The following is a 25,896-nucleotide window of genomic DNA, read 5'->3' on the forward strand; positions in this document are numbered from 1 at the left end:
TTGATACTAAGTCCCTGAAATTCAGAGTGTATTTTAACCTTTTCTTCTTAAATTTCCTTCTCTGGAGCCATAATGAACAGTAATTAGAAACATATGTGACACATTTGTATGTTTATGCATTTAAAAAAAACTTAGCATTTAAAGGCCATTGCTATTGTACATGATTTTTGGAGAGGAATTTATATGAGTTTTTTTTTTAGTCATTTTCTTAGTGCAGGAATAGTTTTGACAACTTGTCTCTAGGACCAAATTTTCTTGTTTAAGAGTCTATGTGCTCAGCTCTATAGTGTGGTCAACTGGTGTTTTATGTGGAATAATCCTATAGCTCATGCTGTATCATTCAGCATTCCTTTGTTGTTGTTTTTTTTTAATGAAGTTCAGGTGTAGAACCAGAGTGTCTGTGTGTGTCTTCTCCTACCCCCTTCTGAAACCTATTATCACTCACTGGTGCCGGAAATACAAAACCTTGTTACATTTAATGTTTTGTTTTGTTTTATTTTATTGTTGGTCATGAAGCTTGAACTCTGGGCGCTGTTCCTGAGCTCTTTTGCCTAAGGATAGCTAGCACTCTACCACTTAGAGCCACAAGTCTGCTTCTAGTTTTCTTTTGGTTAACTGGAGACAAGAGTCTCACGGACTTTCTTTCCCAGATTGGCTTCAAACTGTGATCTTCAGCTCTCGGCCTCCTGAGTAGCTAGGATTCCAGGTGTGAGCCACCAGTTCTGGACTAGTGTTTATACTTTATTTGTTCATTTGTTTATTTTCTTGTGCCAGGAATGGAGCTTGAACTAAGGGCCTCTCACTCTTGCTTGGCTTTTTTGCTCATGTAGCTCCACTTCCAGCTTTTTGTTGGTTTTTGTTGATTGGAGATAAGATTTTGTCTGCCTGGGCTGCCTTTGAACCACAATTCTCAAATCTCAGCTTCTTAAGCAGCCAGGATCCACCCTGCACTAACACCTGCTCTAAAACATTAGAGCACTTTGCTCTAATGTTTTGTGTTTGTTTTGTTGGTCATAGAATTTGAACTTGGCCTGGGCCCTGAGTTGTTGTTATTGTGTTTTGCTTTTTGTCTAAGTTAGTGCTCTACTACTTGGAGCCACAGCTTCAATTCTGGCTTTTTGGTGGTTAACTGGAGATGAAACTCATAGACTTTGCTGCCCAGGCCGGTTTCACACTGTGATCCTCAGATCTCAGCCTCCTGAGTAGCTAGGATTACAGGTGGGAGCCACCGGTGCCTGGCTTCTAGTGTTTTTATTTTTGACAGTTCCTTGAATCATTTGATATTCAGGATTTTATTTCCACTTGAGCACAAATTCTTCAGTCAACCTATGTAGTTAATATTCTAAAATATATCTATAGTCATAGAAACATAGGTGAAGTGTTATCCTTTAAACTTTGTGGGTATATATATGGCTTTGTATATTTTGACAGTCTGAGAATACTATATTGTACATTCCAAATGGTTTTTATACATAATACATACTAGCAAATATGAATATTTTAAAAACTTTTAATCTGTGATTCAAATAATTATCAGAATTTATTCAGAAGGTGGAAATACACTCTATTGTATATTTCTGGGCACATATAATAACTGAGGACCTATTGGTATTTATTTTTTGCATGGAAGCCCACACGTTAGTTAAGTTGGGTGGTACTGTATGTAGCTTTTGTGCTGTTTTGTTTCTTCATGTGAATTTGACCTTCTGTGTTCTAATGTTTTAACTCAAGTATTTCCCTTTTCTTTTTTTTGCCAGTTCTGGGCCCTGGCTTGTTTGCTCAAGGCCACTTGAGCCACAGAGCCACTTCTGGCCGTTTTCTATATATGTGGTCCTGGGGAATCGAACCCAGGGCTTCATGTATACGAGGCAAGCACTCTTGCCACTAGGCCATATTCCCAGCCCAGTATTTCCCTTTTCTTACCTTTTACATCCACAAGAGGTTGTTTTGGTCATGATTTAGTGATTGGTACCTTCAGCATTCAGCTATCCGTGGGTAATCTCTGGACTACCATTTTATTTGTAAAGATGGTTATAAATCAGATTGCTTTTCATGTGGCTAATGAGCAGTCTGCTGCCATTCTTGAGAACTCTGATAATCTTGGACAACCAGGGATTAGAACCTTCTTTGGATAATACTGAGATAGTTAAAAGTCATCCAACTTGTAGCATGTTTAGCAGTGGGAGTACTTGGTTGTAGTTAGCAGGCCGGAATGAGCTATAAATAAATAAAATCCCACAATGCTTTACTTCCTTCATTCAGGGTAGTTGCTGATAAGATGCAAGCATCTGGCAGAAGAGAAGATTCTCAGCAGGTTTAAGTGCTTACCAAAGTGCTTTCCTGTATCCATGGCTCAGCTTCTTGTCTCTGCTGTGTTATTTTGGCACTCTAGACTTGTAAGATCGGAGAGTTGAGTTTAAAACTCTCAATATATCATTAGAAGAGCCCAAGGTCCCTTCTTGTCAAGGAAGACTGTCTGATTCCAGAGGGAGGGAAAAGCAGAATCCAGGGCACCTGCAAATCCCTGTAGTTTTGTGCTGTGGGTTTGTAGCTAATTATACAGCAGGCAACAGTAATATGCTGTAGCCCTGTTGGTGTACTTGTTTCAGATAGAGCAAAATCTTCCAACAGAGCAAAGAAGGGGCTTTGGAGGGTCTGCAAATGAATAAAGCAATGCTCATTTTATTATAAACTAAACCTTTGCAGCAGAATCAGAGCATCTGAACTGCAAGGAAGTGTTGCGGGCGGGAGGGGGTGTGTGTACCAATAGAAATACATGTTTCAGAAGGACTTTATAGCTCTTGATTTGGATTCTCCTGCAGAAATATAGTCACACAAGGAGACCACCACTGGTCACAGCCAGTCAAATTGCTCTTTCTCCTATGGTACTGTTGTTAGTGACTGCTAGTAGGTTATTCAGCTGACCTCTTCTGATTCTGCTTTGCTGCCTGATTTCAAAAGATTTGCCCTATACTGGTTCTCAGTCACAGCTTGATGTAACTACTGCTTGTTTGCATGCATCCCCATCATTTTTGTACAGGGTTGGGGGTTCTGTTTGTTTTCTCTTCTGTTAGTTAGACGGCAAAAGCATCAGGAGCATTCTTATATGATAAAAATATTTATACAAGGCCATCTAGAATCAAGCAAAATGAAATTCAGCTGGAAGGTAAGGTAAAAAGGCTTAGAGAACTTGTGACTGCTAGAGAGTTCAGATAGCAGGCAGCAACTCTGACTTTGCATTCATATCATAGCAGGCTCTTCAGCTATTCTGGGCAGTCAGATCAATAAAATCAGAGGCGACTTAATGCCAAGAAGCTCAGAATTCAAAGGATTTTCTCTTGTCCTTTTTTAAAAGTCTATATTGACGTGGAATGCTAGTTTAGGGAGCAGAGATGAGAAAGTGCCAAGTATAGATTTTGTTTTATGGCAACCATATTGAACATTATCTCTGGAAAGCATCCATTTTGGCTTCTCAGTTATTGCATCTGTAAAATGGAGCTAATTTACTTAAAGGACACTGGTTCTGACCTGATAATTATCCAGACATTGTGAATGAAGATTAATTGTAATAAGTACTTTGAATAGTTCAAATCGCAGTTTAATGTCTCATTTATGTATTTTAAAATATAGTTGATTTGTCGTATGGGAGATTGATCAGTTTTAACATTATGCATGATAAGTATGCAGTGGAACATGAAAGGTTTTATTTCATTTTATTTTTAGCTACATAAATTTGACTCATAGGTAATCTCTTATTTTTACACAGATCATAGTTCTAGCTTTCTGTTGTCTTTTGCAATATTGTGCAAGAGGCCCAATTTGTCATATTCTTTCTTTCTTTCTTTTTTCTTTTTCTTTTTTTTTTTGTCAGTCCTGGGCTTGGACTCAGGACCTGAGCACTGTCCCTGGTTTCTTTTTACTCAAGGCCAGCACTCTGCCATTTGAGCCACAGTGCCACTTCTGGCCATTTTCTATATATGTGGTGCTGGGGAATTGAACCCAGGGCTTCATGTATATGAGGCAAGCACTCTTGCCACTAGGCCATATTCCCAGCCCCTGTCATATTCTTAAGCTATATAGGATAACCAAAGACATAAATGACCTTTATGGACATAGCTAAGCATTTACCTGTTAATAGCTGATTTATCCTTCCTTCCCTGTTAATTTCTCCTGTGACTTCATAAGCTCCTATTCTACCAAAGAGGATGGCTAGCTCTAAACTTACTTCTTACATGACTGATATAAGGCCATTCCTTTAATGATAACTGGAAATATTGGGAGTTTCTGGTTTTTTGCCCCATACTGTGTAGATAGTGCATAATTTCTATAACAAAACAGCAGGGGGCTCCCTATGAGAACTTGAGAATTGCTTATGAAGAGGGCTAGCGTGTGTGTGTGTGTGTGTGTGTGTGTGTGCGCGCGCGCGCGTGTGTGTGTGTGTGTGTTCCTGTTCCTGTTCCCAATTTAGGTCATTTTTTCCCTAAAATCTTGGTCTTCATCTTATGAAGACTCTCTAAGGAATCAGAGTGTAACTACAGAAGCAGAGACACCTTTTTAATTGCTTAAGAGATTGGTTAATAGTTGAGACAGATTGTATTGGTTTCTAAATACCATAAACCTGGACTAATGGAGCTTGAGATTTGTTTGGTTGTAAGTCCCTTCTCTCTGGATGGTAGAAGAGGTCAGATAGCCCCATTTGTCAGAATCTTATACATCGTAAAAGAAGGTTTTTCAGTAATCTTTGTTTTGTTTTGTTTTTTGCTTTTTTTTTTTTTTTTTTTTTTTGGCCAGTCCTGGGCCTTGGACTCAGGGCCTGAGCACCATCCCTGGCTTCTTCCCGCTCAAGGCTAGCACTCTGCCACCTGAGCCACAGCGCCCCTTCTGACCGTTTTCCATATATGTGGTGCTGGGGAATCGAACCGAGAGCCTCATGTGTAGGAGGCAAGCACTCTTGCACTAGGCCATATTCCCAGCGTTTTTCAGTAATCTTATTACCAGATGCAGTTAATTTTCTATTCAGTCATACCTCCATCTGCTCTGGAATCTATGCACACTTTTTGTATATTCATGAGAGCTAAATGCATTGGAACCAAGGATCTCTTATAAAAACCATTCTCCTGAATGAGACACTCCCAAGAATCTAGGCAGCAAAGGTTTAGAGCTTTGCACTTGGTGTTTTTTGCTGCTGCTTATGAGTTCACTCAGTGATACAGGTTTGATGCAAAGAGCCTCACTGCTCACAAATCACATGAGGTATACAGTTTGTATGCAGTGATATGTCACAGCTTTTTATTTATATGGCCAGCTCAGTCTATTCTGCTCCTTCCACTGCCATGGAAAGTGCATCATTTTCCTCCTTCAATCCTCCTTCCCACATATCATCAGCACCACCCACTATGTTCTGCCCATTAAGTCCTCTGTGTCAGAAAACCCCAACAATGATTAAATGCTGATAAAAGAATATGAGAAGGTTAAGATATCAACCAACCGAACCCCTTACGAAGCCCCTAAATTGTGGGTGATAAGTATCATTTTATACTTTAAAGATTAAAAGTAAAGGTTTTTAATTTGATTCTTGATTATTTTCTTAAGTTGGAGAAAATTTTACAAAATAATGGCAAAGATCAAAGAGAATGCAAGAAACTTGCCTTTTTTTCCCATCATATCCTAGTCTTTTGGCTTGTTCTTTGTAAGGAAGTCCTAGGGCTAGCCAAATTTAGGTAGGGTTTTATTTTTGAGAGACCTATAGGCCAAGAGGTTTAAGGCTGAATGTAATTTAAAAAATAATTGTTACCCTAAACCATTTAATTAAAAATATTAGTTTTAATAAAATACAGCACTGGGATGGTAGAATTCACTCATCCTTACTTCTCTGCATGGTTTTCATTTCCTTTAAATTCCTATGGTAGAGTATCCTCCAATTTCCTCAAGGGAGAAAGGGTATGGCTAAAACTTAGGAAACTTAGATAATTAGATTCTTTGGAGGATAATTTGTAGTTGCACTATATATCATTAAAAAAATTAAGATAGAAGGCTTGTGGAATTTGTCTCCCTATTATACCTCTAATAATAGGAACAAGAAGTAAGTGCTGTCAAGACTTAAGATAATAATATTGTACAGCTTAAGTTAATTTTTTTCAGTCTGTGTTTTACCACTGCTGTGCATTACCTTTTTTTTTTTTTTTTGGTATAGAGTTGTTTTATAAAAATCTATGGTAAATGCATTTGGACTCTTTTCTTAACAGCTGCTGTGGTGAGGTAGGTCAGGAGGCATTCCTCTTTGGAGGCATCCTGGGGTTTGAAGGGTAATGAGCACTTAATTATGTCTGCTGAATGCCAGAGCTGCCAAACTGGAGCTCCTTATGACTGACTGGTCTGTATCTGCTCTGACAATTCTTTTATGATGGCTTTCACTAACCTATCAGTAACTAACTGTGGTTGTTTAATTACAGAGGGAACATCCCCACGCTAAACAGGTACCGTATACTTGGTTTCTTTTCCAATTTAAAGCACCTTTATAAATAAAGTAGTAATAGTGAAATCAGAAAAAAATACTTCACTTGATAAGCTTATGTGTTATGATTTGCTAGGGAATTCTAAAACCCTTTCTGTTTGGCAAACCTGTCTTTAGCTGTTCAAAAAATAATAATTTAAAAAGCATCAGCTTGGAAAAGCTCCTGTTCTGTTGTATACAATAGGGACTTCTGTCTGATGTTCAGCTTTACTAGAAATATCTTTTGCTAAGTTTTCTATCTAGTTTTGGGGCTTTCAGAGGAGAAACCCTTAAGGTCACTTGTAGCCTGGCTATTTAAATTTTGTTCTGTTTTTAGTTTCTCTAATTTGTTTCTCCTTAGCAAATCCAGAAATAGCTGATCTCATACTTCATCAGGTTTTTTTTTTAAGCTATTTTACTAAAGAGTTAAAGGTATTACAGTGACTTGAAAGTCAATTTTTATTTTATACCTATAATAAGATTAACATTGGAAAGGTATATTTAAATGTTGATATCGTTAGCTTTGTGAAGAGCTTTCTAGGCCAATGTAACACAAATGATAGTTTTGTACATATTTTAAGTTCTTCCTGCCTCTTGAGCCAAGCAAGGTAACAAAGCAAGTTTGAGAGGATAGCAATTCTGTTTGGAATTGATTCCACAAAATGCTAAAGCAAAGATAAGTTGGTGGCAAGCTCTTTGTACATAAGGTTCCATGTGGAAATATTTACAGGCTTACCTTTATTTTGTCTTTCTCCCTTTAAAATATTAAGTAATCAAAACTGATCTTATCCTTTAGAGCCCAATTTAGATGTGGAGAAGAGACAGTGCTTTTATAGGGTCTTCTAATCTTCCCTTAGAGTGGACTTGGTTCATTCCTGCCTGCCTTTAGCTTCTCTGGCCACGAGTGTAGTAGTGGAATGAAACTGGATAGTGTATATATTTCCCATGGGGTTCAGTCAAGTGAAAAAGATATTTAACCCCATGTTTGCCACAAACACAGCCAGTTAGCTCATTTACAGGGAGTTTCTTTTAAATGTTGCCTGTAACCCTTTTTATCTCTCCTGTCTACTGTGAGGCAGGTAGAAAAGAATGCCTCACAAACTTGCTCCATTAGTAAATACATTTGGTGCTCCTAGAAAGAGGGACAATAGGTGCATTTCTGAGTTAATACACCTCAGAATCTGTTTCTAGTGGGCATCACGTGTAAGACTTGCTTGATGTGTGGTTCATTTGTTTGTTTCACTCATGGTATCAGTGGTTTCTTCTCCCCCTGCGCTGCCTTTCTATTTCCCAGAACTGTCAAAAGATAAAGTACTTTTTTCTATAGTCATCACTTAAGAAAGGAATGAAAACCAGGAGTGTCAGTCTCGATAGTCTGTGTGAGCAGCATTTTCATCCTATAAAGCATTTCATTGCTTTTTGTAAGTATGACTTGCAGTGGGGTGCAATAGGTACCCAGATCTTAAGTTCACATTGCCATCTCTCCTCCTGACCCAGTGCAGGCAGTGTACTGTCAGGATATTTTTGGACAGTTCCTTAAAGCATAGGTGCTTCAGATCAGTATGCCAGTAACACGTCAGGCAAGTCCTAGAGGGATCATTTAGTTTGGTCCTTCTTAATAGATTGTACTGATTTGGACATTCATAAACACTTTATAGTATTATTTATCTGCACATGCTGCTGAGGTGCATCAAGGAATATTCAGATTCATTATGATTTTAAATTGAACAGATCAGTTCAATTCTCTTCAAGCATTTCCATTGAGCTGCTACTTGTCATGTTTACACATACTTTGAGACCTATGCTCTGCCTTTTGTATCTTGCTGGAAATTATTACAGGCTTTCAATGAAGATATTTTTGCTTTGGTATAGAAGTTTTGAAAATAAAAGGAAAATTTTCAACCTGGGGTTAAAAACTCTTTCAAAAGAGGAGAACTATAATCCTAATGTAAATACCTCAGTAAACCTCCTTTTTAAGACTGTGACTTCTTTCTGTCCCATAAGTAATGATTTTTATAATAAGCTACTAAGCAACTCCATTCTTTTTAATCTATATAATTCTATATCTGTGAATATTAATATATTGTACTTCCTAAATAAAAATTGTTTTAAGTGTGACATAACTACAACTCTCTTGGCTTGTATATTTCTTTGTAAAGGAAGAAATGTTTGGGGGAAGGTGATGATGCAGGATGGTTTTTAACCCTCTATGTACTATTCATTCATCACAAATGCCATAATATCAACTGTATTAAAACTACCATGAAATTCCTGACAGGTTTTAGATTTCTATCTGAAGACATTTTGGAGTGATGAAAATACCCAATTATGGGGAAAGTCAAATGCAACACTAATCTTGCAAGACAGCTTTAATCACAAGGGGTAAAAAACCAAATCTGCTCTGCAACCTGACCCTATTTTAGAGTTGTCTCTTCACTCTTTTTCCTGTTGTTATTCTCCTAATCCTTCCCTCCTTGTCTAATGCACTTGAATTACCATTTAGAATGTCCTTCTCCTCCAACCTCAACCACTATGGCATGACACATGTGGCTAGTGTCAGCGATGTGCTGTTGGACAGTTCTTTCACTCCACCATGTCAACGGATGGGAGGAATGGTCTCTTTTCGGACTTTTGAAGATTTTGTCAGGTAAGACATTAATGGATCTGTGTTTGTTCAAGGAAAGTCATGAACTTCTCTGTCTTGAGGTCTTTTTTTTTTTTTTTTTTTAAAGAATAAAGGGTCTCAGGATAGCTACAACCCAGCTGAGACATAGCCCTCACTATGTATGCCCTCAGAGAAGTGTTTATCTTTCCATTTCCACCTCTCATTCAGACTCTGTAAGTCTCTGCTTGTAGGTTTAAACCTGGTCAGGGAAAAGGAAAAGGGAAAGAAAAGAAACAAACAGAAATCATCTTTTCCTTAGGAGCTAACAGAAGAAGCTGTCTGCTCTGTGATGAGTGAAATGTCAGGAGAAATTAAACACAACACTAGAGTGAGCCCCACTAGAGACGATACATCTTTTGATTAAATGCATTCAGCATCTATCTGTTGATGTATACTGATGCATTACCCTTGGGGGAGGGGTAATTACATTGGTCTGTCACTGCTCTGATCCCAGGTTCTTTCTGTTCCTTTAAGACCGATAGATGACAGCAGTGTTCATATCTTACGTACGAAAAACAAAACAAAAGCCATTAGATCATTCATTTTAAAGAAGAAAAAAATATATATGGTTTATTAGAGTTTAAACAATCCATCCTTCTAATTTCTGCCACTTGTGAAATTTTGCATGTCGTCTCTAGCCACTGGTGATTCTGTTCAGCTAGTGAGCACAGGGTAGGATAGATTATTCTTTTAGACTGAGCTGCCAGTGGCAGCATTAGTTTCCTGCCATTTAGGTTTTCTGCCACTTGGGTTTTCATGGTGGGTATTTCTCTGGTATTTTTCAGGATCTTTGATGAAGTGATGGGCTGCTTCTGTGACTCCCCACCCCAAAGTCCCACATTCCCAGAGGCAGGTCATACATCTCTATATGACGAAGACAAGGTACGGTGTCCGCTTTGGAAAACTGCTTTGTTCCTTCACACATGGGGCTTATACTTATACTGTCTTTCTGACTTTGGAACACTATAGAGAAGATTTACCTTTTATGTTACTCTCTATATGCCTCATCAAAGTGATTTTTGGAAATATGTTGAATATAAGTTCAAAAATGTTAAACATTATATTAATCTTGAATTCTGTGTGGGGAATAGGCTCAGATTTTATCCCATATAGCCTACTCTTGGTCTCCCAGTGCCATTTAAAAAATCTAGGTTTTGGTTGCTATAGTTTTGGGGTTTTTGGTAAATCGTGGGGTTTGGGACTCAGAGCCTGAGTACTGTCCCTATTGAGCCACAGCGCCACTTCTGGCTTTTTTCTGTGTATGTGGTGCTGAGGAATTGAACCCAGGGCTTCATGTATGCTAGGCAAGCACTCTACCACTAAGCCACATTCTCAGTCCGCTATAGTTCTTGGTCAGTGATAATATACATTTATTTTTCCTAATGATGGTCTTCAAGGAATGGTGAGTTTTTTAAGGCTATAGAAAAGTAGGCATTTTACTTTAAACTTTTCCCTTTTTATTAAATCTCTTTTCATTGCTCAGTAAATTGTTATATTCTTGCTCTACAACATTATTTTCCCGTGGTTTGATATTTCCATTGTTTGATAAACTATAAAGAAATACATTATGTGGGAATATTTTCAGATGGCCTCTTTTACTCATTTCTCTTCATATTCTATGAAGAGATCTGGTGAATAAAAAAAATAAAATGGTCTCACTTCCATTTCATTGGTGAAAAAGCTGAGGCATAGGGATCTTCAAATTCTTGTCAAATCAGGATTTGAAGCCACCCCTAGCTAATGCTTTTGCAACCTTTTATGTGCTTTATTTAATTTCTGCCATTGCTCTTAGAGAAAAGTTTGTGTTTGCTCGTTGACCAAACCAAAACATTCTGTGGAAGTATCTTCTCTCTCAGTTGTTTCACTGGGCACTTTAGTTTCTTACTGCTTCTGTAGTAGCCAACCTTATAATTTTTTTGATTTGTGTTCTTGGGTTACAGGTCCCCAGGGATGAACCAATTCACATTCTGAATGTGGCTATTAAGACTGACTGTGATATTGAGGATGACAGTCTGGCAGCTATGTTCAGAGAGTTTACCCAGCAACATGTAAGTCTTTGATTACAATCTGGTAGCTATGTTCAGAGAATTTACCCAGCAAAATGCAAATCCTTGATTGGTAGGAACTGATGGTAGAAACTGCTGGTTGCATCAGATCTATCTTTTTATCAGTTGCAACTTGTAAGGCATATTATTGATAATGACTGTCTGCCTTCTAGCAGCAGAACTTTCAGAACTATGGTTAGTTCTATGGTTAGCCTATGGGGATAAAATTCCAAAGTACTTTAATGATATATAATGAGTATCATTTTATGTCAAGAAATATAGACCTTAAATACTTAAACTTTTTAAGGGAAGTATGTTCCCAAATCTTTCTTACAGTTCCAATTTTGAACTTTAGTCTCTTGCTGAAAACTTTTCTTTGGAAACTTAACTCTTCACTCAGAGCCCTTCTGTGACCTTTGCTTCTCTCCGATGAAATATTTGTACTTCCATTTTCCTTTCAATTTTATGTTACTTGGCATCAAACTCATTGTCTGATCATTTTCCTTCACCTAAAATGTTTTGTCATCCCTCTCCCTTTCCTTTCCTCTCTCCCTTCTCACCCTTTCTTCCTCCTTCTCTCCTTCTATTCATCTTAAGAACTGTTAAGTTTTACTTCTTTGATGAAGACTTTTAAGTAACTAAAATATATTTTCTCTCTTTAATTACTAATTGATTAGTGTATCATTTAATAGCAATGATACTGTTATTTATAAAGAACTTGTATCTAATTTTTTATTTGTACCATACCACAATCCCATGGGGTTGGAATTATTATGTTGTATGCAGACAAAAACTCTCAAGCTCTTAGGGATTAAGGTCCCTTTGTCACCAACTGGAAGATGATAGAGCAAAAGCTTTGATACTAGCTCTGGGGACCAATAATTAGGAGCTTTAATGAATAAAGTTCTAGTTCTGAAGATGCTTATAATATAGTTGAGGGGAACTTGGCAGATAGAATAACTACAGTTCCCCCACCCTATGGTTTTTGTTTTTCTCTTTTTGCCTTTTTTCTGGTGCAAGGGGTTGAATGTAAGCGAGTGGTCTTCTACTGAATTATACCCCCAGTCCTACAATTACATTTTATTTCAAGTGTGAAAGATACTAAACTGACCTTCTAACTTGCTCTTAATGACCAAGTCCATGTTCTCTCTTTGAATGACACTTAGACAATAGTGCTGGCAGAAAAAAAATAACTGATCTCTCCTTCCTTGTATACCTAGCTACTCAGAAGGATGAGATCTGAGGATTATGGTTTGAAGTAGCCCTGGCAGAATAGTCCAAGAGACTGTATCTCCAATTAAGTAGCAAAAAGACATGTCTCAAGTAGTACAGTGCCAGCTGAGGAAGAAAGGGTGGTACCAAAAAAATTAAAAAGAACTCAATAAATTTTTAAACGCATTTTTTTTGTTTTCTTTTTTTGTAACTTTCTCCTTTTTTCTTTATTGTCAAAGTGACGTACAGAGGGGTTACAGTTTCATATGTAAGGCAGTGAATATATTTCTTATTCAACTTGTTCCCTCCTCCCTCATTTTTTCCCTGACTCCTCCCCTCCCCATTTCCCTCTCCTCCTCATGAGTTGTACAGTTGGTTTACACTGTATGTAAATGCAGTTTTTATTTATTTATTTAGCTAGCCAATCCTGGCTCTTAGACTCAGGGCCTGAGTACTGTCCCTGGCTTCTTTTTGCTCAAGGCTAGCACTCTACCTCTTGAGCCACAGCATCACTTCTGGCTTTTTCTGTTTTTATGTGGCCCTGAGCAATTGAATCCAGGGCTTCCTTTATGCATGCTAGGCAAGCACTCTACCACTAAGCTACATTCCCAGCCCCTCAATAAATATTTTAAAGCCTAATTAAGTATAAAAATTAATACTAGGGGGTAGATGCCCGATGAGGGGTGAGAAGTTGGCAACTAAGTGGTTAACAGAGTCAGCATTTACTCCTTGAAGTTCTTTCAGCTAGTAAATTGATAGTAGAATTACAGTGGCCAACAGGAGGAAAAGATACTTCCAGAGAAGTCAAATTAGGAAATTTGCCTTCTTGCCCTTAGCTGGTGAGCATATAAATTAACCTGAGAAGGTAATCTTAGTAGAAGAATCCTACGATTGCTACTGCTTCTTAGAATAAGTCTGCAAGTTTCTTCCTAGATCGTTTTTTTGTTGTTGTTGTTGTTTTGTTTTGCTTTTTTCAATACTGGGGTCTGGTCTCTGGGGCCTGTTCTTCCTAGACAGATGCTCTACTACTGCCCTCTTCACAGATTTTGAGATTCTAGTTGCCTGTATTTGGTTTCTCCATAACTTGACAACAGCTTTAGGCTTTTAAATATCCTTATACCTAAGTGTTGTATATTGTCTCAAAGTGACTTATAAAGATGGCAGCAGCTTCCTCTTCTTTCTTCTTCCTTTTTATTTTTGCAGTGCTGAGGACCAAATTCAGGGCCTTGGCATTTGCCCAGCTAGTGATCTTCCATTGAGCTAAATCCCCAACCTTGGTTTCTTCATTTTTACTACATTTATTTCTAATATTTGATCAATAAGTCATTTTTTTCTTTTATTAGACTTGTAAACTGAGGCACAGAGAAATCTAGTGTCTTTGCCCAAGGCTGTTCAGAAGAGCCAGAGTAGACTGCTAATATTCCAAACCTAGAAAAACTATTAACTTCATCTGATACTATGCTTGTCTAGAAAAATCTGGTGTTTTATCTTCTTATTTTAAAAATATGTAAGAAGAAAAGGAAGAAAAAGCAATTTAAAAAAGAAACCTAAAATGATAACTAGTTTTGTTTTTCACTTCATGATCATGCTTCTAGCAGTTTAGAAAAAGTTCTTTTTTTAAAGCACACATTAAACTATCAAATAGGTTGATCCAAATTGTCCAAATAATCTTCTAGTCCCAGCATGTCTTTTTTTCTCTCATAGAAATTAGGATCATATATTTGTAAATGACTTGTGGAGGAGATTGAAGCAGTCAGTGTAAATGGAGTTTCTCCAGGTGCTGACGCCTAATCGCTGGGTAATAGCTGTGGACTTGCTGTGAGACCCGCATTATTACAATGTAATCAGAATCCTGTTGCTCTGCTGTTATTGTCAGCCACTTGTGGAATTTTAAAAGCAATAACAATTTTGATTTTAAATCATGGCATTATTAAAGTTATTTTCTTTCCTTGCCAGAACATAGCTATTGATGCTTGTCTCTGAAGGACTTGACTGTAGTGGAATTCTTTGTTGGTATCAGAAGAAATGCTTCTGTTACTGTACACATTGAGAGACCAAATATCACCACAACCCCTTTCTTTCCATAGTGTTTTCTTACTGTGCTATCAATATTTGGTTATTTATAAATGGTAAGGAATATGATGACATATTATGGATAACTTTCAAATGTGACTCTCTCTCTCTCTCTCTCTCTATATATATATATAATGGATAACTTTCAAATGTGATTCTCTCTCATTCTCTCTCTCTCTCTCTCTCTCTCTCTCTCTCTCTCTCTCTCTCTCTCTCTCTCTCTCTCTCTCTGGGGCTTGGACTCAGGGCCTGAGCATTGTCCTTGGCTTCTTTTTGCTCAAGGTTAGCACTCTACCTCTGGAGCCACAGCTCCACTTCTGGCCTTTTCTGATAATGTGGTGCTGAGGAATCGAATCCAGGGCTTCATGCATGCTAGGCAAGCGCTCAACCACTAAGCCACATTCCCAGCCCTGTGACCTATATTTAAAATGTGACCTAATTTTTAGATAAGACTTATATTTCACCTGGGAATTTATTATTAGAATTTATAAGTAGGAAATTTATTTTTCCAATTTTTGTTATGATATCAATAAAAGTCAATTGTTTGTTTTTGTTTTTTTGACCAATCCTGGGCTTTGAACTCTGGGCCTGAGCACTGTCCCTGGCTTCTTTTTGCTCAAGACTAGCACTCTGCCACTTGAGCCACAGAGCCACTACTGGCCGTTTTCTACATATGTGGTGCTGGGGAATTGAACCCAGGGCTTCATGTATACGAGGCAAGCACTCTTGCCACTAGGCCATATTCCCAGCCCCAATAAAAGTCAATTCTATTACACAGGCAATACTGTAAGAGAAGTAGAGAAATAAAAGGAAGTGACCCAGGAACATCCTTCTTTATAAAAGGAAGCCAATTTGGATTTTAAAAACTCCATATGGTATCATGAACGTTGAGAATTGGTTTGCATACATATTTCTTTTTTTTATATTGTTTTGTTGACAAGGTGTTGTGCAAAAAGAGTACAGTTACATAATAAGGCAGTGAGTATATTTTTTGTGATATCTTACACCCTCATTTTTCTTTCCCTTTCCCAGATCAGGTAGGCATATATACAATACCCAGTGTACCAAAGTCATATACAGTAACCATGTAGCGTACGCCAAAGGAAATTGACCTAGAACTTTAAATATAATGTCAACAATAGAATCCTCCTGTGTCCTTCTCTTGGAGTTGTTTTTGCTTATCCTCGTATTATATGATCATATGTATATAGCTGTTGCGCTATTGTGATCCACTGATAGGTCTATTCTAGACCTTTTTATGTTTAGTAGTTGTTTGGTTTTAGATACATAATGTGAGGTCGCTGACCCAGACCTGTGGAAATACCATTGGAAAAGAAGTTTTTTGTTTCGCAGACCTAGTCTCTAATGTCCCCTCCCCGCCCCCAACAGTCACATATCAAGGAGATCATGCCCCTTTGTTCTCTGTGTTCTAGGCTTGTCTTGCTCAACATTATTTGTTCAAGTTCTGACCATTTGCCTGCGAATACCAATATTTTATCATTTCTAATCGCTATGTAGTGTTCCATTGTATATAGGTACCACATTTTTTGTATCCATTCATCTGTCGTGGGGCATCTGGGTTGTTTCCATATCTTGGCTATTGTGAATTGTGCAGCGATAAACATGGATATGCTGATGTCTTTATGATATCCTGAGGCCTGTTGTTCAGGATAGATGCCTAGGAGTGGTGTGGCTGGGTCATAGGGTATGTCTATGATGCGCTTTTTGAGGAACCTCCATACTGTTCTCCAAAGTGTTTGTACTAATTTGCACTCTCACCAACAGTGGAGAAGGGTTCCTCTTTCCCCACATTCCCTCCAGCATTTGTTGTTGGCTGAGTTCAGAGTATAGGCCATTCTAACTGGAGTGAGGTTGAGTGAGGTTTTTTGTTTGTTTGTTTGCCAGTCCTGGGCCTTGGACTCAGGGCCTGAGCACTGTCCCTGGCTTCTTTTTGCTCAAGGCTAGCCCTCAGCCACTTGAGTCACAGCGCCACTTCTGGCCATTTTCTGTATATGTGGTGCTGGGGAATTGAACCCAGGGCTTCATATATATGAAAGGCAAGCACTCTTGCCACTAGGCCATATTCCCAGCCCGCACACATATTTCTTGATTAAGTTTTAGCAAGAAATGTGAAGTCATATGTAGGTTCTGAAAGTTGTACTGTTCATATATTCTCTGAAGCCATTTAACTAGTAGAGTTGATTTTCTAGTTGCTGGAATGTAGCTCTTTAAAAGCTTGTCTCTCACTTAATTCACACTGTTTCTTTGCTTTTGAGGTAAGTGAGCAGTACAGGATAGAAGAAGGCTTAGGGCCAGAAGACCAAGTTTGTCTTGAAAACCACTGATCTTTTTTTTCCTTTTCTGATATATTGTTTGTTTATGTGAACATTGTATGTACATGTAATATGTGTATATGTACATATGTGTGTATGCATGGTTGTGTGTATAATCTTTAGTCCTACAAAGGGGTTTCAATTCAACATGTCAGTTTATGGTACAATGAACCTTTATCAGTGTCACCCCTTCCATTTATTCTCTTCCATCTCTCCTTTCCCACTCATTCCCTCAAGTATTTTTGTTTCCTTTTTTGCTTTGAGAGTGACCTCTAACTCACTGTGTAAATCAGGCTGGCCTTGAGCTTATTACCCTCCTAGTTTAGCTTTCCAAATTCTGGGATTATAGATGGATGCCACCATACTCATTTGGTTTTACCAATTTTTAAAAGTATCTGTCTGTCTGTCTGTCATTCATTCATTCATTTATGCCAGTCAGTCCTGGGGCTTGAACTCAGGGCCTGAGCACTGTCCCTAGCTTTTTGCTCAAGGCCAGACTCTACCACTTGAGCCACAGCACTTCTTCTGGCCTTTTCTCTGTATGTGGTGCTGAGGAATTGGACCTAGGGCTTCATGTGTGCAAGGCAAGCACTCTACCACTGGGCCATATTCCTAGCCCTAACTATGTCTGTTTTAAAAATACTTTTATGAAACGTAAAGGGGAACTGTTTTAGAAGAAATGAAAGTTTAGGATTTGTGAGGTTAAATTTCAGGAATGCTGTAATTGCTACCATTGAAACAACTGTATAGGACCTCTATTTCCTATTTTATAAAACATTGTTTGTATTCCTCCATATGATTTCATTTAGTTCCTGTATTAGTGATAGTCTTCACATTTGGACGCTCAGTAATATAATTTCTGTAGGCATAACTTGTATGAAACTTTACCTCTATATGAATGAATCCCAAGAGAATTTAAGTGACTTCATAGAACCCTTTCTCCTGCACAAGATTTTGTTTCCATTTTGTTCAGATCAGTGTAAAACCTACATCATAAGACTTAGTCTTTGGAATCATGTTGATTTATTTGCAAATGTGATGGATCTGAACTAAGGTACAGATATCCAAAAAGATGCTTATCACAATCAAAGCCTTGTAAGATTGAAGAGGGTAAAATTTAGAATGAATGGAAATATAATTTCTCTTCTCTTCTATGTGTGTGTTCATAGAAAGCTACGTTGGTTGAGCATGGGATCCGGCGCCTTACTTTCCTTGTGGCACAAAAGGTATTGACATGTGAATTTTATTTCTCTAGTATTTCTTATGGTCCTGCTGAATTAAAAAAAAAAGAATATGGATTGTAGTTAGATGTTTACTTATAGAATTTATGCCAGGAAATAACTTTTTCTATAAATTTAATTAAAAGAATTAGACAGCACTTAAAATTCTGGGAAGGACTTTCTAAACATCACATATTACTCAATTTGATTTTAATGTTATTACTGATTGACAGTTTCTGCTGTTTTTTTTTTTTCTTCCTTTCTGTCTTTTATTTGAAAGGATTTCAGAAAACAGGTCAATTGTGAGGTGGATCAGAGATTTCATGTAAGTAAAAAGAATAATTTTATAAAAGATGACTTGCAATTTTATCTGTTTGCCACTGATTATTTACAGAGATTTGGCTAAGTTAAGATGTGATTGTCTTTGATCCCTCTTCTTTTAGAAAGTAGTATAGTAAATATATTTAATTTTCATGTTTCATTGAAAACTTTTCTTTGCTCATAATGAATTCTCAACATAGCTGTGGAAATAGTTAAGAATAAGCAAATGTATTTCTTCATATGAATATAGTATAAATAGAATATGGTAATTTAGTGACTCAGTAGTCAAGAATAGCAGTTGTATTTGAGATTTGAGATTGGGGCTTCTACCAAAGACAAATTGAACTGAGAAGTCTTAATTCTGAAGACCAATACATTATTTTTTTTAATGCCTTACAGAGCCTAAATTACTATTTTTGTCTTAGGCTAATTCTAACAGCAGGAAACAAAAACCAAACATTCTGTTGTTTTTTCATTTTGACACATTAACTAAGTATTATTAAAATCTTACTGGAAAGAGGTAAGCCAATAGCCTTTATGGTTTACCCAATGAATTTACCCAGTATGATGATAATAGTAAGGCCAAGAAGGCAATTTACAATCATGATGTCATTCTAAAAATGACTGATGGTAGTCCAAATGTTCCATTACAAATTGACTCTATTGTAGCTAAATATTCCAGAGGAGGTTAAGAAGTCTTAATTTTCCAGATAAAAATTTTTACCTTTGTTTTTCTGTTTTTTAGTAGTTAAGATAATTAAATTAGTGTTCAAGTCCTGCTCGTTTGCAGTAATGAGGAGCTAACATTTGCAGTTCCAGAAAGGACTTTCTAAACCCAAGGACCTGCATGTGATTGATTTTGTTGCCTTTTGTTTATTAAGTCTCTAGCACTTGACATTTTATTTTTCTTCATACAATTGACCTTGCTGATCTACTATACAGAGAAACAAGAATGCCTACCCTGCAAGCTCAAGAGCTAAGATTTTCTGAAATGCTTTAGGAAATGTTGTCTACTACACAATTCCCTTGTGTTATTGATGTCAGGAAATCAAGTAGAGTGTAGATATATATCAATCAATAATTTTAGATAGAAAACTGGAGTCAGTGGAGAAGTATGAGGAGCTTAAAGAGAACCCTGGGGCTTTAGGAAGAAAAATCAGGAGCTTAGAGTATAAAATTGATACTAGAGGACAGACTATGAGAGTCAATGAATAAATACTGCCTGGTAGTGCTGAACAGAACTAAAGTATACATCACAGCACAAGGCTCTGGATTTGGGAATTTTAGGTTCATGAATGTTGGGAAACTTTTTCTTTTTGCCACTGACTTTGTAATAATAACATATTATTCTTGAAAAATCACACAGAGTTCATATATTTACCTTTTTCTGACAATAAAGTCTTCATGACCCTAGCACACTACTAACTGATTTCCATAGTAAGCATTCCATGATCAATTAAATCTTCCAACTAAGCCAGGCAAGATGTCTCATTCATTCCTATAATCCATCTAACTAGGGAGGCTGAAATTTGGTCAAGGTTCAAGGCCAGCCCAGGCCAAAAAAGTTCATGAGACCTCATCTCAGGTAATAACTAGGTGCAGTGATGTGTACATGTCATCTCAGCTATGTAAGAGGCTGTGACTGTGAAGATTGTAGTTCCAGGCTAGCTCAGGCAAATAATTCATGGGGCTCCATCTCAGAATAAGAAGCTGGGTATGGTAGCATGCACCTGTTACCTTGGTTTCTGTGGGAAACTTAAAATAGGAAGATCTTGGTTAAGGTGCAAACCTGGGCAAAAAGCAAGACTCTGTCTCAAAATAACCATTGCAAAAATGAACTGGAGACATAGTTAAACAGTAGAGCTCCCTCCTAGCAAGCTCAAAACCCTGAGTCCAAATCCCAGGACCACAAAAAACAAACAAGAAAATCCTGCCCACTCAAAAGCCAGAATCATTAGTTCTAACAGTTTTTATTTTATAATATATGAGAACCTTTCTTATCTTTGAATCTATGTTGTGTTTTAGAGTTTAACAGCTTGACAACATTTTGTTTTCCTCTGATGTCCTCATATTTTTGGATTTAGGTTGAAAGAGGACATGTATAGGCAAAATCTGCTAGGACAGGCTAGCTGGTGGGGGAGGGTCTGAGTCTAGCTCCTACTTACAGTGTCATTAAGTGGGAAATCATTGAAATATCAAGTGACTTGTTTTGTCATGAGTATAAGAAAGGCTGCTTTAGAGCATAGAAAATGTTTAAGTTTGGATGTGGGGTGAACATGCTTTAAGGAATTGAATGAAAGAGGAATAGGGGTGCTTTTATGTTAGGCTTCTTAGAAATAATGATAAGTGGGCTGGGAATATGGCCTAGTGGCAAGAATGCTTGCCTCCTATTCAGGAAGCCCTGGGTTTGATTCCTCAGCACCACATATATATAAAAGGCCAGAAGTGGCGCTGTGGCTCAAGTGGCAGAGTGCTAGCCTTGAGCAGAAAGAAGCCTGGGACAATGCTCAGGCTGGTTTTTGTTTTTTTGTTTTTTGTTTTGTTTTGTTTTGGCTGCTGTTTTTTTAGTGGGGAAGGACAACTATTACTAAATTCCACCATCACCTACAATAGCCTGAAAACCTTGGCAAGAATTTTACAAATCTGTGACTCACTATTGGGGTGTTGTGAGATTTTTCATTGGTGGTAGCTTGCCATTCATGAAGGATGCTTGACTTCTGTCATGTCATCTGATGTGTGCTTGGCTCATAGTTAGTGTAGAGTGAAAAAGAGGAAGCTTTCCAGGAGTGTTAGAGATGAATCCCTTGATCTCCCTGGCTTCTTGGTAATCCACAGTGATGTGTGCAGCCTCCCCCTGTTCTACACTGTGAAATCCGTATATTATTGAAGAGAGAATGTGCACATTAGGGGGCAAGGAGAAGCGGAATGTTACCAAGTTTTTATTAAGAACAGCATTAGTTGGTATGAGATGAAGCAGTCTGTGCTGTTTCAAAGTTTGGGATCTTTCAGATTGCCTCAAAACCACAAGGCAAATGAGGACTAGACCACAGGGGAGAGGTATAATATGAGGTGTCAGATGCCAAGGAAGTCCATAGCATTTTGAGGGGACTGACTATCAGAAGAGTCTGCATCCATAACCAACTAATTAAAAGCAACCATAATAAGACTCAAATAATTGTATAACTTGATACTTAAATAAGTTTGAGTAGATACATGTCTTATTAAAAAGAAATGAGAAAAAAGAAGCCTCTAAAGCAAAAGAGTAAGTTTCTTCAATTTCTGCAACTGTCTAAGCTATGGTTCTGTAGTTCCATGTTAAAATTTATCAACTCTTGTTACTTACACTCACATTTTAGGTCTAATAAAAATTATATCAGAAAGTGTTAATTGGGATATATTAGGCTTTTTAAGTGAACTTTTTGAGTATTATCAGGATTTCTTCCTTTTTGCCACATAAAACAACAGCATGAGATCCAGAAACTGTGGTAAGATTCTAAATCAGTTTTACAAATGTTGGCTGATAAAATATTTCCTTTGGGGCTGGGAATATGGCCTAGTGGCAAGAGTGCTTGCCTCATATACATGAAGCCCTGGGTTCGATTCCCCAGCACCACGTATATAGAAAATGGCCAGAAGTGGCGCTGTAGCTCAAGTGGCAGAGTGCTAGCCTTGAGCAAAAAAGAAGCCAGGGACAGTGCTCAGGCCCTGAGTCCAAGGCCCAGGACTGGCAAAAAAAAAATTTTTTTTTCCTTTGATTTCTTTCTCATACAAGTTCATGAGATTTTTTTTTTAATTGCCACAATTCTCCTAAGAGATAGTTACAATTTCAAGACTTTTGTGTAACTCCCACTTTAAAATGTTTCGGATTACCTGGGCCTTTGTCCGAAGAGCTCACTAGCATTGCTTGAACATTTATCATGGTTAGTAGTTTGTTCCCTCCCTCCCTCCCTCCCTCCCTTCCTCCCTTCCTTCTTCCTCATTATGAAAAGGTAGTTCTCTTTGCTAGTGGACCAACTATAAGTTTTCAGAAGGTTTGGTTTGGGTTTTTGTTTTAATTACAGTCTATATAATTAGTTCTCAGCATGTTGAGGTAAAAGAGAATTGCACTAGCAAGCTCCCAATTTCTTCATCTCATTAGGTTTTTAACATGATTATTAGTATCATAATCAGCTATGATGTTTTCTGTTGCAGGTTTTCACATTCTCCGATTTGCAGGGTGTCTTGATTGGCTAATTTAGGCAAATTATTTTGATTGTCTTGATGATGGTTGGCTGATTAGAACACAGCAGGGGCATAATTTCTTTCTGAGAAATGTTGCATTCTTTTGTGTTTTTTTTTTGGGGGGGGGTACCAGAACACTAAGAGGGTTTTTTCTTTGTATATATCCAATTATGATATTTGCCCATAAACCTAGTAGAATGCCTGGAAAGCAATTGCATTAGTGATGGAATAAACATGAATGTTGCTAGTGGAAAAATTGGCAGCATGAAAATGAGGTGTAGTGAAGGATTTCTTTTTTTTTTTTAATTTTTGGCAGTAATGGGGAGTGAACACAGGGTTTGATGCTTGCAAGGGAGTGGTTCTACCACTTGAGCCATGCCTCCTGCTCGTTTTTATACGGGTTTTTTGAAAACAAGCTCTCCCTCTATACTCAGGCCAGCTATGGTTGTAATTTTCCTACTTGTGTCTCCCTGTGTTGCTAGAGGTACCTGTCAGGTACATGCCATTATGCCCAGACATTGTGATTTCCCTGTAGCTGGGGTGACAGGTGTGTACCACTATTCCCAGCCATTGAGTGAGATGGACTCTAGAGAACTTTGTTTTGCCAAGGCTGATTTCCATTCTTGGTCTTCAGGTTAAGGAGTTTACTGTGAGTATATTGGAGGAGGATAGTTTCTATAATACAAAAGTCTTAAGACTTCTGGTATCTCAGAGACTGCCCCCCCCCCCCCCCCCCGGTCATAGGGCTTAAGCTCTGGGTCTGGGTGCTGTCCTTGAGCTGTTGTGCTCAAGACTAGCACTCTATCACTTGAGCTACAACTCTATTATTCTGCCCCCCCCCCCTTTTTTAAAATAAATAGTTTAGTAGAGATAGGAGTCTCATGGACTTTTCTCTTCAAGCTGGCTTTGAACTGCTATCCTTAGATCTCAGCCTCCTGAGTAGCTAGGAATATAGGCATGAGCAACTGGCACCCAGCTCAAAGAATTTCTTGATAGCTTTGCTTGCAGCAAGAACTGAAGTTCTTGCTACCTCCTGTTTTAAATGCTCAGTGTTTAAAGATAATGCCATACATATAAAATTTATTCAAAAGTTAGAAATAAAAAGAGAAATTTATTATGATGCCCTTTCTTAGCATAAATGAAACTGGGTGTTTTGTTTTGTTTTGTTGGTACTGGGACTTGAACTCAGGGCCTCATTCTGTTACTTAGCTTTTTCCCTAATGTCTGGTGTTATACCTCTTGAGCTACTCCTGTAGCCCAAAAGTGGCTTTTCTTAATTGGTAGTTGTTGAGCAATTTTGTCACCTAGAGATAGTTTGTTCTCCTTTAAGAATTAGTCTCTTCCATTATTCATAATAAAGATATTTCCACTTAAGCTCCTTTCTTTTCCTGCCTTTCGGTTACTACAAATTTTCTTAATTGGTTTTGTGGAAAAAGAAAACGTTTTCTGGGGGCTTTTTATTTTAAAAGAAAATAGTTTTATTTTTTAGTGAAAATAGTACAAATGAGCGTAATTGGATAAATGATACACCAAATAAATACTCTTATTAATTAACAATAGTTTACACAGAATAGTAAAGTATGTGCTTAAAGTTTTATTATCACTTTTCTTGTTTTTGTTTAAATTCAAAGCCTCATGTCTGCTAGGCTAGAACTCTGCTACTTAATGCCACACCTCCAGCTGTGCTTTTTGCTCATTATTTGGGAGATGGAGTCTTTAAGGATTCTTCTGCCCTGGCTGGCCTCAAACCACAATCCTTAAGGTCTAGGCCTTATGAGTAGTTAGGATTACAGGTACAAGCCATTAGTGCCCAGCTACTTTTCCTCTTTAACATGTATTACTTTTTAGGTAATTTTCTGAAGGCCGGAAAACCATAAGCATGCAATCTACTAACAACTGCTGAAGTTTTCCTGTTTACTCATGTACTTATTACCCTGTCATTAGGTCAGAGGGGAGAGAATGTGTCAGTCAGAAAGAATTATCTAGGGCTGGGAATATGGCCTAGTGGCAAGAATGCTTGCCTTGTATACATGAAGCCCTGGGTTCGATTCCCCAGCACCACATATATACAAAATGGCCAGAAGTGGCGCTGTGGATCAAGTGGCAGAGTGCTAGCCTTGAGCACAAAGAAGCCAGCCAGGGACAGTGCTCAGGCCCTGAGTCCAAGACCGGGACTGGCGAAGGGAGGGAGGGAGGGAGGGAGGGAGGGAGGGAGGGAGGGAGGGAGGGAAAGAATTATCTACAACAGAACAGTAATAAAATATTAGTCCTTTATAAAAATCTACTCTTAAGGGGCCTTTAAATACTAAAGTCTGGACAAGGGATTTCCCTGGGCTTGGTAAATAAACTCCTATGAGTATATTCAGTTTTTTTAGTAAAAATGCCAAGGAAAATATAAACAGATTTATTAATTGTGCATGATGAGGATGAGCTATAACACATGTAGCAACTATTCAAGAAATTTTCAGTAAATTAAGTACCTGAGATTTTCAGTGTGACTTTTACTTTGCTTGCCCTTTTCCCCCCTCTTAAAGTCTTTTGTGCATGCTAAGCAAATACTCTATTACCTGAGCCATCGCAAACTCTTCCTTAAAATTTTATTTTCTGGTGTTTCATTGTTGTTTGTTTCATCAAAGAGAAATTCCCTGAATAAGGAATTTGGATGACATCAAGAACAGAAACATAATGTCTTGAACTTTAGAGATGAAAGAGCATGAGCTTTGGCATAGAAAAGACTAAGGTTTATTTTCTTCTTCTATGATCCTATGCATATCTTATAAGCCAAGAGTTGCTTATTTGTAAAATTGGGGGTGAGAAGGAAGTAATAATAACTCCCTCGAGGTTATTAAGAGCATTCGATGGGCCAACACCTAGGAGATTTTCATTTTGTGTTTTCTTCATGGTTCCTAAAAAGCCCACTGAAGGATATGCAGGCAACCAGTTCTGGTCGCTCTCTGTTTGTACCAGTGTTTGATTATATTGCACTCATAATGAAGAAGATGCCTAATGAAACCTCCTATAGAGACACATAGTAATGACTTGATGCTAGCACTGCCAGTAGACCTTCCCATCCAAGAAACAGGGGTATTCAGTGGTAATAAGTTAAATTTCAGAAACTAATGAACTCTGCTAATTGAATTCATCTTTGTTAATTAATAAGGTTCTAGTGAATTAGTTGCTTTCTTGTGTAATGTGCTGCAAAAAGGAGTTAAAACCTAGCAATTACAAGTTCACTAGTTCTGCTCCTTTTTTTCCTCGATGTAAGAGTAGTAGTGATCAAAGTGGCATATCATAGTATACTTAGTTTTGAAAT

General features: G+C 37.8%; 1 protein-coding gene across 5 annotated transcripts in view; it reads left to right on the forward strand.

Moving 5' to 3' along the window:
• The window catches only part of Acaca (acetyl-CoA carboxylase alpha), a 270,437-nt gene that overhangs the window by 145,828 nt on the left and 98,713 nt on the right, over positions 1–25,896 (forward strand). For 4 of the 5 annotated variants that reach the window (XM_048365118.1, XM_048365123.1, XM_048365121.1 and 1 more), the window contains 6 exons: positions 6,453–6,476; positions 8,997–9,140; positions 9,944–10,040; positions 11,099–11,206; positions 17,991–18,047; positions 18,322–18,366. In XM_048365118.1, the coding sequence (XP_048221075.1) occupies positions 6,453–6,476; positions 8,997–9,140; positions 9,944–10,040; positions 11,099–11,206; positions 17,991–18,047; positions 18,322–18,366 (475 nt within the window). The remainder of the gene's footprint in view (positions 1–6,452; positions 6,477–8,996; positions 9,141–9,943; positions 10,041–11,098; positions 11,207–17,990; positions 18,048–18,321; positions 18,367–25,896) is intronic. The other variant, XM_048365120.1, reaches the window with a different exon arrangement.

Source organism: Perognathus longimembris, chromosome 17 (genome assembly GCF_023159225.1).
Source record: "Perognathus longimembris pacificus isolate PPM17 chromosome 17, ASM2315922v1, whole genome shotgun sequence".
NCBI classification, from domain to species: Eukaryota; Metazoa; Chordata; class Mammalia; order Rodentia; family Heteromyidae; genus Perognathus; species Perognathus longimembris.